The sequence below is a fragment of the Coregonus lavaretus genome (assembly GCF_964263955.1).
Source record: "Coregonus lavaretus genome assembly, chromosome: 3".
NCBI lineage: Eukaryota > Metazoa > Chordata > Actinopteri > Salmoniformes > Salmonidae > Coregonus > Coregonus lavaretus.
In genome coordinates, this window is record NC_139990.1 from 46,112,743 (window position 1) to 46,128,851 (window position 16,109).

Sequence of the window (16,109 nt, forward strand, 5' to 3'; positions counted from 1 at the left end):
ACCATCAGGTGAGGACAGAAACCATATTCAGATTGAGTTAGGACCACCAAGTATGGACAGAAACCATATTCAGATTGAGTTAGGACCATCAGGTATGGACAGAAACCATATTCAGATTGAGTTAGGACCACCAGGTATGGACAGAAACCATATTCAGATTGAGTTAGGACCATCAGGTGAGGATAGAAACCATATTCAGATTGAGTTAGGACCATCAGGTGAGGACAGAAACCATATTCAGATTGAGTTAGGACCACCAGGTATGGACAGAAACCATATTCAGATTGAGTTAGGACCATCAGGTATGGACAGAAACCATATTCAGATTGAGTTAGGACCACCAGGTATGGACAGAAACCATATTCAGATTGAGTTAGGACCATCAGGTGAGGATAGAAACCATATTCAGATTGAGTTAGGACCATCAGGTGAGGATAGAAACCATATTCAGATTGAGTTAGGACCATCAGGTGAGGACAGAAACCATATTCAGATTGAGTTAGGACCATCAGGTGAGGACAGAAACCATATTCAGATTGAGTTAGGACCATCAGGTGAGGACAGAAACCATATTCAGATTGAGTTAGGACCATCAGGTGAGAACAGAAACCATGTAGTGTTCTTCTCTCTCTGTTTATCAGAGAAATACAGTATTGTATGGTAGAGGATGTCAGTGTGAGACGCAACGTCAGATCACTATACTGTAAATGGCTGCAGGCTGTTTAGAGGGAAGATAAATGGGTGTTTCCATCTGAGGAGACCAGGGGTCTAGAGAGAGAGACTGACTGACAGCAGACTGACTGACAGCAGACTCACTGACAGCACTGAGCTTAGTTTCACCAGCAGCTGAAAAGTACATTCATATTGTATCACACAGCAAGCATGTTAGCATTGTTTGTAGGTGGGCACTAGGCATCTAGCATTGTAAACCAGTCTGACTGCTGTGCTCACCATAGTTTCACTTAACAATGGTGAAGCGCAGCAGTCAGCCTGTTTGACCAGGCTACCAGGCATCACCGCCAGGTGAACCACAGAGGCTACCCTGTGTTTGAATTAGTATGTATGGCTAGAGACAGCATGTATGGCTAGAGACAGCATGTATGGCTAGAGACAGCATGTATGGCTAGAGTCAGCATGTATGGCTAGAGTCAGTATGTATGGCTAGAGTCAGTATGTATGGCTAGAGACAGCATGTATGGCTAGAGACAGCATGTATGGCTAGAGACAGCATGTATGGCTAGAGTCAGCATGTATGGCTAGAGTCAGTATGTATGGCTAGAGACAGCATGTATGGCTAGAGTCAGCATGTATGGCTAGAGACAGCATGTATGGCTAGAGACAGCATGTATGGCTAGAGACAGCATGTATGGCTAGAGACAGCATGTATGGCTAGAGACAGCATGTATGGCTAGAGTCAGCATGTATGGCTAGAGTCAGCATGTATGGCTAGAGACAGCATGTATGGCTAGAGACAACCCTGCTGGGGTGGTTCAGTGTGACTGAGAGTGCGTTATATAGCTGCTGGTGACAGTGAAACAGCCCTGCTGGGGTGGTTCAGTGTGACTGAGAGTGCGTTATATAGCTGCTGGTGACAGTGAAACGGCCCTGCTGGGGTGGTTCAGTGTGACTGAGAGTGCGTTATATAGCTGCTGGTGACAGTGAAACAGCCCTGCTGGGGTGGTTCAGTGTGACTGAGAGTGCGTTATATAGCTGCTGGTGACAGTGAAACGGCCCTGCTGGGGTGGTTCAGTGTGACTGAGAGTGCGTTATATAGCTGCTGGTGACAGTGAAACGGCCCTGCTGGGGTGGTTCAGTGTGACTGAGAGTGCGTTATATAGCTGCTGGTGACAGTGAAACGGCCCTGCTGGGGTGGTTCAGTGTGACTGAGAGTGCGTTATATAGCTGCTGGTGACAGTGAAACGGCCCTGCTGGGGTGGTTCAGTGTGACTGAGAGTGCGTTATATAGCTGCTGGGCTGCTGGCCAGAGGTTCTTAGAGAAGAAACCCACCAGAAAGTCCAACAGCTGAAAGCAGCGTGTAGCTACAGTCTGCTAGCCATCACCTGCTGGGTATTTACGAACGGCGGCGATTGAACATATAGAACCACCTAGAAATGAATAGACATCGATGGCTGATATTCTGGTCAGAGGTCATAGGACAGCCACCTGCTGCTGTTAAATACACGGTCAGCTCTGGTGTTTCCTCTCTTAGAGAACTGAGGTAGTCTCATTAACGTCCATGTGAGCTGGACCCATCAGCTGCAGCTCAATCAGACTAACTAATTAATAATATAATAATATATGCTATTTAGCAGACGATTTTATCCAAAGCGACTTACAGTCATGCATGCATAACTTCTTTACGCATGGTTGGTCCAGGGAATCGAACCAGCTATCCTGGCGTTGCAAGCGCCATGCTCTACCAGCTAAGCATCTGAGGACAACCACAAGTAACTAACGACCTGCTTCTCTCTAGCTGTTGCTGTCTCACAGGAGATTCACATTGCTCACTACTTTACCTGTCACTACTTTTGTAGTTCACTTTGTCATGGAGAATGACTGTGATGTTGTTTCTCAGGTCAAGAGTGACTACATGTTGTCATGGAGAATGACTGTAATTATGTTTCTCAGGTCAAGAGTGACTACATGTTGGAGGTAGCAGATCAAGTTGACCAAGACATTGCACTTAAATTGGGCTGCCTTGAAATCAGGTGAGTTCTATTTCGAATACTTGAGTTTTTGGTGGCTATTGATATGTTATAAACAGTGAATTCATGTACACATCCAATATTCCATAATCTGATCTCAAGATGTAAGATATATATATATCCTACTCACAATTTCTTTTCTATATTTTGTTTTCTGTTACAGGAGATTTTTTAGGGAAATGCGAGGGAATGCCCTGGATAAGAAATCGAATTATGAATTATTAGAGTAAGTGATTATTTTACTTAAAGGCCCAGTGCAGTCAAAAACTAGATTTTCCTGTGTTTTATATACAGTACCAGTCAAAAGGTTGGACACACCTACTCATTCAAGGGTTTTTCTTTATTTTTACTATTTTCTACATTGTAGAATAATAGTGAAAACTTCAGAACAATTAAATAACACATATGGAATCAAGTAGTAACCAAAAAAGTGTTAAAGAAATCAAAATATATTTTATATTTGAGATTATTCAAATAGCCACCCTTTGCCTTGATGACAACTTTGCACACTCTTGACATTCTCTCAACCAGCTTCACCTGGAATGCTTTTCCAACAGGTTTTAAGGAGTTCCCACATATGCTTAGCACTTGTTGGTTGCTTTTCCTTCACTCTGCCGTCTGACTCATCCCAAACCATCTCAATTGGGTTGAGGTCGGGGGATTGTGAAGGCCAGGTCATCTGATGCAGCACTCCATCACTCTCCTTCTTGGTAAAATAGCCCTTACACAGCCTGGGGATGGCTGGTTCACCAACTACTTCTCAGATAGAGTTCAATGTGTCAAATCGGAGGGCCTGTTGTCTGGACCTTTGGCAGTCTCTATGGGGGTGCCACAGGGTTCAATTCTTGGGCCAACTCTTTTCTCTGTGTATATCAATTATGTCGCTCTTGCTGCTGGTGATTCTCAGATCCACCTCTACGCAGACGACACCATTTTGTATACATCTGGCCCTTCATTGGACACTGTGTTAACAAACCTCCAAACAAGCTTCAATGCCATACAACACTCCTTCCGTAGCCTCCAACTGCTCTTAAACACATGTAAAACTAAATGCATGCTCTTCAATCGAACGCTGCTGGCACCCGCCCACCCGACTATAATCACTACTCTCGACGGGTCTGACCTAGAGTATGTGGACAACTACAAATACCTAGGTGTCTGGTTAGACTGTAAATTCACCTTCCAGACTCACATTAAGCATCTCCAATCCAAAGTTAAATCCAGAATCGCCTTCCTATTTCGCAACAAAGCCTCCTTCACTCATGCTGCCAAACATGCCCTCGTAAAACTGACTATCCTACCGATCCTTGACTTCGGCGATGTCATTTACAAAATAGCCTCCAACATTCTACTCAGCAAATTGGATGTAGTCTATCACAGTGCCATCCGTTTTGTCACCAAAGCCCCATATACTACCCACCACTGTGACCTGTACGCTCTTGTTGGCTGGTCATCACTACATATTCGTCGCCAAACCCACTGGCTCCAGGCCATTAGGAGAATGGCGCCGGAGAAGATGGCTGCTGTTTTACAGCCCTCTAATCAATTGTACTATTATGTGTGTTTTTCCACGTTATTTGTAATTTATTTTGTACATAATGTTTCTGCCATCGTCTCTTATAACCAAAAAGAGCTTCTGGATATCAGGACAGCGATTACTCACCTCGTATTGGACGAAGATTTTTTCTTCAAAGAGGCGGCCGCGAAGGATATCCTACAGACACCCGACAAGGCCCAAATCCCCGTCATTCGCATGAGGAAGAGACAGAGATATCGTGGACGTAGGTCGGGGTGCCTTGTAAGGATCCGACGGCGAGCGAGTAAACTGCCTCTCCCATCAATCCTATTAGCCAATCTTCAATCATTTGAGAATAAATTGGATGACCTAAGATTACAGTTATCCTACAAACGGGACATTAAAAACTTTAATATCTTATGTTTCACCGAGTCGTGGCTGAACGACGACATGGACAACATACAGCTAGCGGGCTATATGCTACATCGGCAGGATAGAACGGCTGACTCCGGTAAGACAAGGGGTGGCGGTCTGTGTATATTTGTAAACAACAGCTGGTGCACAAAATCAAATACTAAGGAAGTCTCAAGGTTTTGCTTGCCTTAGGTAGAGTATCTTATGATAAGCTGTAGACCACACTATTTACCAAGATAGTTTTCATCTATATTTTTCATAGCTGTCTATTTACCACCACAAACCAATGCTGGCATTAAGATTGCACTGAATGAGCTGTATAAGGCCATCAGTCAACAGGAAAACGCTCATCCAGAGGCAGCGCTCCTAGTGGCCGGGGACTTTAATGCAGGGAAACTTAAATCCGTTCTACCTAATTTCTACCAGCATGTTAAATGTGCAACCAGAGTAAAAAAAAACTCTAGACCACCTTTACTCCAAACACAGAGACGCATACAAAGCTCTCCCTCGCCCTCCATTTGGCAAATCTGACCATAACTCTATCCTCCTGATTCCTGCTTATAAGCTAAAACTAGACCAGAAACCCTAGACCCACTCCAATTTGCATACCGCCCCAACAGATGATGCAATCTCTATTGCACTCCACACTGCCCTTTCCCACCTGGACAAGAGGAACACCTACGTGAGAATGCTATTCATTGACTACAGCTCAGCATTCAACTCCATAGTGCCCTCAAAGCTCATCACTAAGCTAGGGATCCTGGGACTAAACACCTCCCTCTGCAACTGGATCCTGGACTTCCTGACGGGCCGCCACCAGGTGTTAAGGGTAGGTAACAACACATCTGCCACACTGATCCTCAACACGGGGGCCCCTCAGGGGTGCGTGCTCAGTCCCCTCCTGTACTCCCTGTTCACCCATGACTGCATGGCCAGACACGACTCCAACACCATCATTAAGTTTGCCGACGACACAACAGTGGTAGGCCTGATCACCGACAACGATGAGACAGCCTATAGGGAGGAGGTCAGAGACCTGGCCGTGTGGTGCCAGGATAACAACCTCTCCCTCAACGTGACGAAGACAAAGGAGATGATTGTGGACTACAGGAAAAAAAAAGAGGACTGAGCACGCCCCCATTCTCATCGACGGGGCTGTAGTGGAACAGGTTGAGAGCTTCAAGTTCCTTGGTGTCCACATCACCAACGAACTATCATGGTCCAAACACACCAAGACAGTCGTGAAGAGGGCACGACAAAGCCTATTCCCCCTCAGGAGACTGAAAAGATTTGGCATGGGTCCTCATATCCACAAAAAACTCTACAGCTGCACCATCGAGAGCATCCTGACTGGTTGCATCACCGCCTGGTATGGCAACTGCTTGGCCTCCGACCGCAAGGCACTACAGAGGGTAGTGCGTACGGCCCAGTACATCACTGGGGCCAAGCTTCCTGCCATCCAGGACCTCTATACCAGGCGGTGTCAGTGGAAGGCCCTCTAAATTGTTTATTAAAAATAAATGCACTGTTGGTTAAGGGCTGTAAGTAAGCATTTCTCTGTAATGTCTGCACCTGTTGTATTCGGCGCATGTGGCCAATAAAATGTGATTTGATTTGATCTATAAATCACTGCTAGGCAAATCCCCGCCTTATCTTAGCTCATTGGTCACCATAGCAACACCCACCCGTAGTATATGCTCCAGCAGGTATATCTCACTGGTCATCCCCAAAGCCAACACCTCCTTTGGCCGCCATTCCTTCCAGTTCTCTGCTGCCAATGACTGGAACGAACTGCAAAAATCGCTGAAGCTGGAGACTCTTATCTCCCTCACTAACTTTAAGCATCAGTTGTCAGAGCACCTTACCGATAATGATCACTGCACCTGTACACAGCCCATCTGAAATTAGCCCACCCAACTACCTCATCACCATATTGTTATTTATTTTGCTCATTTGCACCGCAGTATCTCTATTTGCACATCATCTCTTGCACACCTATCATTCCGGTGTTAATACTAATTGTAATATTTTGCACTATGGCGTATTTATTGCCTTACCTCCATAACTTGCTACATTTGCACACACTGTATATATATTTTCTATTTTCTGTTGTATTTTTGACTTTATGTTTTGTTTTACCCCATATGTAACTATGTGTTGTTGTTTTTTATCGCACTGCTTTGCTTTATCTTGGCCAGGTCGCAGTTGTAAATGAGAACCTGTTCTCAACTGGCTTACCTAGTTAAATAAAGGTGAAATAAATAAAATAAAAATTGTCCTGTTGAAAAACAAATGATAGTCCCACTAAGCCCAAACCAGATGGGATGGCATATTGCTGCAGAATGCTGTGGTAGCCATGCTGGTTAAGTGTGACTTTAATTCTAAATAAATCACAGACAGTGTCACCAGCAAAGTACCCCCACACCATATCACCTCCTCCTCCATGCTTTACAGTGGGAACTACACATGCGGAGATAATCCGTTCACCCACACCACGTCTCACAAAGACACAGTGGTTGGAACCAAAAATCTCAAATTTGGACTCTAGACCAAAGGACACATTTCCACCGGTCTAATGTCCATTGCTTGTGTTTCTTGTCCCAAGCAGGTCTCTTCTTCTTATGATGTCCTTTAGTAGTGGTTTCTTTGCAGCAATTTGACCATGAAGGCCTGATTCACACAGTCCCCTCTGAACAGTTGATGTTGAGATGTGTCTGTGACTTGAACTCTGTGAAGCATTTATTTGGGCTGCAGTTTCTGAGGCTGGTAACTCTAATGAACTTATCCTCTGCAGCAGAGGTAACTCTGGGTCTTCCATTCCTGTGGTGTTCCTTATGAGAGCCAGTTTCATCATAGCGCTTGATGGTTTTTGCGACTGTATTTTTTTCCGTATTGACTGACCTTCATGTGTTAAAGTAATGATGGACTGTCGTTTCCCTTTGCTTATTTGAGCTTTTCTTGGACATGGTCTTGGTCTTTTACCAAATAGGGCTATCTTCTGTATACCCCCCCCCCCCCCCCCACACCTTGTCACAACACAACTGATTGGCTCAAATGCGTTAAAAAGGAAAGAAATTCCACAAATTAACTTTTAAGAAGGAACATCTGTTAATTGAAATGCATTCCAGGTGACTACCTCATGAAGCTGGTTGAGAGAATGCCAAGAGTGTGCAAAGCTGTCATCAAGGAAAATGGTGGCTATTTGAAGAATCTCAAATATAAAATATATTTTGATTTGTTTAACAATATTTTGGTTACTTCATGATTCCATATGTGTTATTTAATAGTTTTGATGTCTTCACTATTATTCTACAATGTAAAAAATATTATAAATAAAGAAAAACCCTTGAATGAGTAGGTGTGTCCAAACCTTTGACATCACTAGGCGGTAAATTAGTTAATAGACCAATAAGAAAGAGAGTTCCAAACCTCTGCCAATAACAGATCGTTTTCAGTTTTCCCCTTCCCACTCAAACCACTCCCAGACAGTCAACAACATTCTTGCTTGAGAAATTGCTCTTTGCTAAGAAGCTATTTTTGTTTCTTTTTGACCATTTTAGTTTAAAACAATTCCAGTACTTAATTGTTACATAGAAATTATTCTATATTGAGATTTTAAAAAATGGCTGCATTGGACCTTTATAGATGATGTATTTCTGTATTAACAACATACACATCTTAACACTGTCTGTGCACATAAATCCTATAGTTCACCTCTATGAGCCTGTGCTGTGCAGAGCCTTTGACCGTGTGTGTCCTCTCTCCTAACTAGACGTATGTAGGCCAGTGTAAATTTACTGTCTTCCTCTTGAACCTCTCACTCTGCCCGCGTTGCAAATGGCCCCCTATTCCCTATATCTCTGGTCAAAAGTAGTGCACTATATAGGAAATAGGGTGCCATTTGGGACGTAGTCTCTGTTGAAATGTGTCTGATCTATTTATAGTGTTAGAGTAATTTATCCTCATTCTCAGTCATCTCCTACAGCGTCATTATAATGTCCCCAGACCCCAGTGATGACACTGTGATACTGTGAACAAAACAGGACACCCACTATTTTATAGCCCTTTCAATTTAATTCAAAGGGCTTTATTGGCATGGGAAACATGTGTTTACATTACCAAAGCCTTTCAAACTCTGGGAAGGTGGCTGCCTGATAACGTCTGTCAGTTCAATGTGTCATCAACTCTGCGGATGAAAATGGCCAGTTGTGCAACATCTGTAATGTCCGTGCTTTCATCAATTGCAACCGAAAACGCAATAAATTACTTAACTTTTTGCTTCAACTGGCTGTCCAAATCCACTGAAAGATCGGAAATCCTGTCTGCAACTGTGTTTCTTGTCAGGCTGATATTTGCAAAAGCCTGGTGCTTTTCAGGGCACACAATCTCCGCTGCCTTCAACATGCATGTTTTTACAAATTCACCCTCACTAAATGGTTTTGAAGCCACTGCGATTTCATTAGCAATGAGGTAGCTAGCTTTCACTGCAGCGTCACTGATGTCTCGGCTGTGAGTAAACACAGACTGCTGTTTCTTCAGACCCGCCAACAGTTCATTCACCTTCTCTCTTCTCCGCTGTCCTTGAAAGTTGTCATATTTGTCGGCATGAAGACACACATAGTGGCGACGAAGGTTATATTCTTTCAGCACTGCAACATGCTGTGAACACACCAAACATACAGCTTTCCCATTCAATTCCGTGAATAAATAGAAGGATGACAATTTTTCTTGGAACACTCTGCACTCTGCGTCCACTTTTCTCTTTTTTGACAGAGACATATTGGGGCAATGAGGGTGCCAAAGTACATAATGTTAAAAGTAGAAGCCGTAATAAATATCGCGGGCAAAACAAAGTAGCTCATCCGGACTGGCTGCACTTGCTTGACCTATTTGCTCTGCCCCGGTATAAACAGTTTGCTTGCTTAACACAATTGCTATTGCGCCATCCAGTGGACACAATTGGAACAGCAGTTTCTTTTATTGAAAAATTGCAGCTCATTTTTATACTTTACAAAATCATCTCGCGGGCCGGATTAAACCCGTTTGCGGGCCTGATCCGGCCCGCGGGCCGGACGTTTGACACCCCTGGTGTACATCATGGAATGTTGAGTCAAATAGAACCTATTTTTAAAACCTCTTAAAAAGTTGGTTTTGTAGCATAAACTGGGAATTTGATATTTTTTACTGATATTATGATTTTCTGTTTGTTTCGTATCTGCAAAGTAGTTAAAATGCTGTCAGTTCCACTGAGCAGCTTCACACTGTAACCACCGGTTACCACAGAATCCTGGCTGTGGCTTATTCACAACAAATAGATGCAATCTGAAGATTTACCCTATCAGCAACAGCGTGTAGGCTATGGCTACATCCCAAATGGCACACTATTCCCTACATAGTGCACTACTTTTAACTCACTACTCAAAAGTAATGCAGTATAGGGAATAGTGTGCCATTTGTTCACAAAGCAAACGATTTGTTTGTTCTGGACATATTTGCGTTAGTATGTATTTTCTGACTGACTGTGTGTTGCAGAGCCAGAACAACACCACTCCACCACACTCAGAAAACAGTCAGCCAAACTGCCTGTATGAATGGTGATGCTATATATCTAGGCCAGACTGTGTATTTGGCCTATACAGAGAGAGACCGCTGGCTGGCTCTTAACCAAATGATAGGGCTATGGAGGGGTGGTGAGTGTGTTGGGTTGACTACACAGTGACTAGCTATGGAAATGGCCTCAGTCCTGTTGCCATCTACCAGCTGACAGGTGCTCTATCTGGAGCGAACTGAAAACAGAGTGGTGGTTTAAGAGGGAATTATGCTGTTTTAAAGACAATCTCTTTTTAAATAATTCTCCATTTATAAAATGAATTTTAGAAGTAGTGTTTTCAGATGCCAGGCTTGATACCGAGTCAGTGACAATAAAAATGGCTCGAAAAAAAAAATTTAAATTGATATAAATTAAAAAATCTCTACTCTGGTTATAGATGTTTCATTCAATTTCACCTGCTGCTGACCTCGTTTGTTGTAATGAGCACATATTCTTGTTGATCAATTCTGTAATTCAGACCCCTTTCTGCTCTGTCCTCTGCAGAAAAGATGTGGGTTTACGAAGATTCTTCCCCAAGAGTTTGCTGGACTCTGTGAAGGTAAGAAAACCTGCTTTGCTCCCTTTCCCAATCCTGGGGGAAACATATGCCTCTGCAAACAGGGAGATGCCATTGTTCGGATTGAATCAGTGTCATTACCTGGCTGGCTGCTCCTCGTAGTCTTACCCCAGAGAATAGACATTTACATTTTTTTTTACATTTTAGTCATTTAGCAGACGCTCTTATCCAGAGCGACTTACAGTTAGTGAATACATTTTTTTTTTTATACTGGCCCCCCGTGGGAATTGAACCCACAACCCTGGCGTTGCAAACGCAATGCTCTATCAACTGAGCTACATCCCTGCCAGCCATTCCCTCCCCTACTCTGGACGACGCTGGGCCAATTGTGCGCCGCCCATGAGTCTCCCGGTCGCGGCCGGCTGCGACAGAGCCTGGATTCGAACCAGGATCTCTAGTGGCACAGTTAGCACTGCGATGCAGTGCCTTAGACCACTGCGCCACTCAGGAGCCCAGTTCTGCCCAAACCTCACAGTCTTGTTGGAAACTGTTCCGGTGGAATGTTCAGGCTCTCTCTTCATCCTCTCTGTTTCTTGTTTCTGCGTCTGCCCTTACAGGGCTCCAGACTGCAACCATTTAGTCACATTTTGCGACCCTTTGACTTGGCTGTACGAGTTATTAGTTGCGCTGGTGCGATTTACACATTCTACCTGGTCACCTCAATCAAAACGTCCTATTTTTGGGGTGAATAAAACCATGAATTTGTCAAACAGTAAAGTGCATTATCCTCATGACTCCTATAATAAAAGTGTTGGCCCTGCCGCTGTGCCCAGCTGCTGGCATGAGCAAGCCTCTCACACTCTCTCTCCCCCATCGTGCACCACCAAAAATGCCTGCCTCTCCCTCCCACGGCTGCTTGCTTCCAGCACACCAAACCCCAACCCCTGTCACTCAAGCAGGCAGCACAGTTCCTCCAAAGAGAATTTAAATAAAAATGCCTAGAAACTGCTTCTCCAATAGAAAACCCAGATCACGCCTGTAGGTGATGTCATAGCGACATTATCTAGCTTAGCTCATGTGCAGAAACATGTCATCAGGTCTAATGGTCGTGTCGCGCCGAACTTCGCATGTGCAGGCCGTCAAATCAAAGGCAATCCTTCGATATACAATTGTTTTTGATGAAAATGAAAACGGGTCAGTTTGTCAATTTAGGTTTTGCCTTTAGATTTCGAAAAAATTAACAACTAAGGACACATTTTTCACTTCTCCCATTGACTTGCCAAACCTGAAAACCCCGGCCTGGTTTATCGAGTCTGCATTGCAAAGCGTTCCCAGTAGTTGGGCCACTGGGTTTAGAAACTCTGTGCTTCCTCACTGTTTATATTCTCTCAGCATGCTATCAATGCACTCAACAGATTCTTCCAAAACAAGAACGTTGCTTCTTAATATGAATCAACATGTTTTCTGTTCAGTAGTATTAGTTTGTGTGTCTTGCTCTCTGCAAAACGCTAGTTAGTTGGTCTTAGGAAGATGGCATATGCCTAAATTAATGCTAATCGCTAACTAGCTGAATAGCTAAAGCCATTTTGCTAATGCACTGAGCTAGGGCAAAGCAAACATGAACTCTAATACAGATTGCTACTAGCTAGCAGTGGTGGTGCTGTAGGTCAGGATGTTGTTTGTGCAACGGTATGTTCTGAATCAGAGAGCCTATATTCTAACATCTTTGTCTAAATATAACATAATCTATCAAATGTAATTAGGGTCCCCTGGGAAACACTGACCAATACTTTGGTTCCAGTGGCGGTCGGTGCCGTTTAAGATGAGGGAGGACAATTATTTATTTTATATGCATGGCCTTATTTTATTTATTTTACCCCTTTTTCTCCCCAATTTCATGATATCCAATTGGTAGTTACAGTCTTGTCCCATCGCTGCAACTCCTGTACGGACTCGGGAGAGGCGAAGGTCGAGAGCCATGCATCCTCCGAAACACGACCCTGCCAAGCCGCACTGCTTCTTGACACACTGCTCGCTTAACCCGGAAGCAAGCCGCACCAATGTGTCGGAGGAAACACCGTACAACTGGCGACCGCAGTCAGCGTGCTTGCGTTTGGGCAGAATATTAACTGTAGCGCAGCGAGAGGCTGCATGCTCCTCAAACACTAGTTGATGCGTGGAGTGAAATAAGTGTTCTTATATTTATCTCTCAGCTGCTCATATTAAGCACAGCTCCGCTATAAAACTGAAGTAGCCTATCCAGCATCATTGAAAGACTGACCGGCTCGAGCGCACGTCTTCCATTCGCTATTCCAGTGCATATGGATGACGTCTTTTTTCCCCTGTCCCTGTTCCTGCCATTTGATAATGGACCATTCTAAATCCAAACTAATTTGACATATTAGTAAAGACAACATTACATTGAAGATTGTCTGATGAGTGAAAATATGAACACTTGATGAGAGAACAGCTGTGCAGCCTGAGGTAAGGAATGGAGCGCAAGCTTTTTTTGCCGACTTTCTCAAATCATCAATAGCCTATAATCGCATCATGCAGCCCATATATGTTTTGATTTCTAGAATGGAAGAAATATCCATTCTATTTTATTCAGCTCAGTTCAATTATATTCTTCTTACTATAAAATCATATAATATAAAATAATGGCATGGGACTTTTAAGCATATCTTAAAGCATTTTAAGCATAACTCATATTCTGTTCTTCTAAAATACTTTTTACTCAGATCATAATGTTTATTTAGACCTGACAAAAATAGATAATGAATTTATTGTGATGGTGTATTTTAAATTGATTTATTAGACTTTTTAAATGTAGATGTTCCAAAGGCACACATCAGCGGCTTGTATGTACAGCTAAATGAACAAGCCTACAGCCTATGGCATGGTGGGATGAGGTGATGTCAAAGGAGTCAGGCGCAGGAGGGTAAATCACAGAATAACAGGCGTTATTCCGCAACCACAGAGTTACGCAGTCATGCGTCAAAAACCCTCCAGTGCGCAAAACAGGCGCACTGGAAATACAAGGCACACAGGGAAATATCCCGGCGAATCAAATTACAAGGAGCTCCACCGAGCTTCACTATCCTCCACAATAAAGAATCACACACAATGACAAGGGGGCAGAGGGAACACTTATACAGGTACTGATGAGGGGATATGAACCAGGTGAGTGTAATAAACAAGACAAAACAAATGGAATGATGAGATGAGGAGTGGCAGTGGCTAGAAGGCCGGTGATGGCGAACGCCCGAAGCCTACCCGAACAAGGAGAGGTGGCAGCTTCGGAGGAAGTCATGAAGTCATCCCCGAGCCGACTAGGTGAAAAATCTGCCGATGTGCCCTTGAGCAAGGCACTTAACCCTAATTGCTCATGTAAGTCGCTCTGGATAAGAGCGTCTGCTAAATGACGTAAATGTAAATGTAAATGTAAATGACATAGTCAGATAACATACAGTAGGCCAACTCATATTCTGTTGTTCTAAAATACTTTTTTCTAAGATCATAATGTTTCTTTAGACCTGACAAAAATAAATAATGGATTTATTGTGATGGTGTATACTAAATTGATTTATTTGACTTTTTAAATGTCGATGTTCCAAAGGCACACATCAGCGGCTTGTATGTGTGGAGGCCTGGAGATGCTAAACTTGTTTATGTTAATTAATTGTAAATTACTGTGAGACCGGCAGACTTTTGCATGACAATAACCTGCTGACAAAATGTCATGACCGCCACAGCCCTAGGCAAGACAAAATATTTAAGTGCCTTTGAAGGGGGTATGATAATAGGTGCCCGGCGCACCGGTTTGTGTCAAGAACTGCAAAGCTGCTGGATTTTTCACGCTCAACAGTTTCCCGTGTGTATCAAGAATGGTCCACCACCCAAAGGACATCCAGTCAACTTGATATATATACTGTATCGTTACCTGAAAATACATGATCTAAGTGATTGATCATTGCTATTCGGCAGTCATAAAAGTAAACCTTATTTACTTTGAAGAACTACAAAATAGTGATTTTGTCAGACAGCATAGGCAGCAGTTCTATAGAGATGAGATGATGACTTGGAATGAAATAATAAAGTAATCAAATAAAACAAATATTTTATTAAAGGAAAGTAATGTGAATAAATGATGTTTAATAAGTGATCAGCAGTAATGGGCAGTCACTACCATTATGGGACTTTTATTCATTGTTTTATTCTTTGTTGTTACAGCATTCAACCCACATAATGCACAGTGCATTTAATGTAAAAAAAAAAGTAATGAAAACCGTTATATATTTTGTAATAATGGAACCGAAACCTAACTGACCTCAAAAAGCACTAATTGCTCAGCACTATTGACTAGCATCATTCATTCCCGATAAGTCTAATGTTATAACTTCTAATAGAAACTGAATCCACTGGCGAATTGGGAGAGTGTGAGGTGATTGCCATCTAAGAGCCATCATATTTTTGTGTGGCATTGCTGCCTCATACACATTGACTTAGTTGCTGAGACACAAAGAAACTGATAAAGTAAAAGATACACTGGTACCTTGACCCCCTGACTGACAGCCGGCCTGACAAATTGGCCTCTCATCAAATTACACTGGCCTGAATCCTCAGCATACATTACATTACTGTCTGGTCCAACCAGTATACTTCCTCCCCACTCCTCACTCCCAGGGCCCTGAGTTTCTCCTGATCCACCTGTACTGACCAGAAAAAACTCCAAGGATGGCCTCCCGAGTGGCACAGCGATCTAAGGCACTGCATCGCAGTGTTGCAGCGTCACACTGGGAGTGACTGGGAGTCCCATAGGGAAGCGCACAATTGGCCCAGCGTCGTCCAGGTTAGGGGAGGGTTTGGCCGGGGGGGCTTTACTTGGCTCATCGCGCTCTAGCGACTCCTTGTGGCGGGCCGGGCGCCTGTAGGCTGACATCGGTTGTCAGTTGAACGGTGTTTCCTCCATCTGAGGGACGCGCTGTCGGCCAATCACTGTGTCAATCTCCTGCTGAACGTGCTCCTGAATGTCGGGGTATTTGAGAAGCAGCATGAAGGCGTATCTGATAGTGGTGCTGGTGGTCTCTGTTCCTGCCAGGAAGAGGTCCAACACTGTGGACACCAGGTTCTCATAATGGAACTCCTGGTTGAGTCTGGTGAGGAAGCGGTCTATGAAGTCTCTAGGGTTGCCTGCGTCCATGGTCTCCTGTTGCTCGTGGATCTTCTTCATCACAAAGCCTCTCAGCTCGTCCATCTGGCCGAATACAACTTGCTGCCGACCAGGCAGGCGTTCCATCAGCCAGGGGAAGATGTTGTACAGCTGTCCCAAGGGGCTGCTTCCAAAGCGCAGTGCGGCTGAGATG

At 43.7% G+C, this 16,109-nt stretch overlaps 1 protein-coding gene across 4 annotated transcripts in view; it reads left to right on the top strand.

The window, feature by feature from the left end:
• LOC311124436 (focal adhesion kinase 1-like) overlaps nucleotides 1–16,109 on the top strand; it is a 129,871-nt gene that overhangs the window by 45,110 nt on the left and 68,652 nt on the right. For all 4 annotated transcript variants that reach the window (XM_084158299.1, XM_084158296.1, XM_084158298.1 and 1 more), the window contains 3 exons: nucleotides 2,630–2,709; nucleotides 2,870–2,932; nucleotides 10,731–10,785. In XM_084158299.1, the coding sequence (XP_084014425.1) occupies nucleotides 2,630–2,709; nucleotides 2,870–2,932; nucleotides 10,731–10,785 (198 nt within the window). The remainder of the gene's footprint in view (nucleotides 1–2,629; nucleotides 2,710–2,869; nucleotides 2,933–10,730; nucleotides 10,786–16,109) is intronic.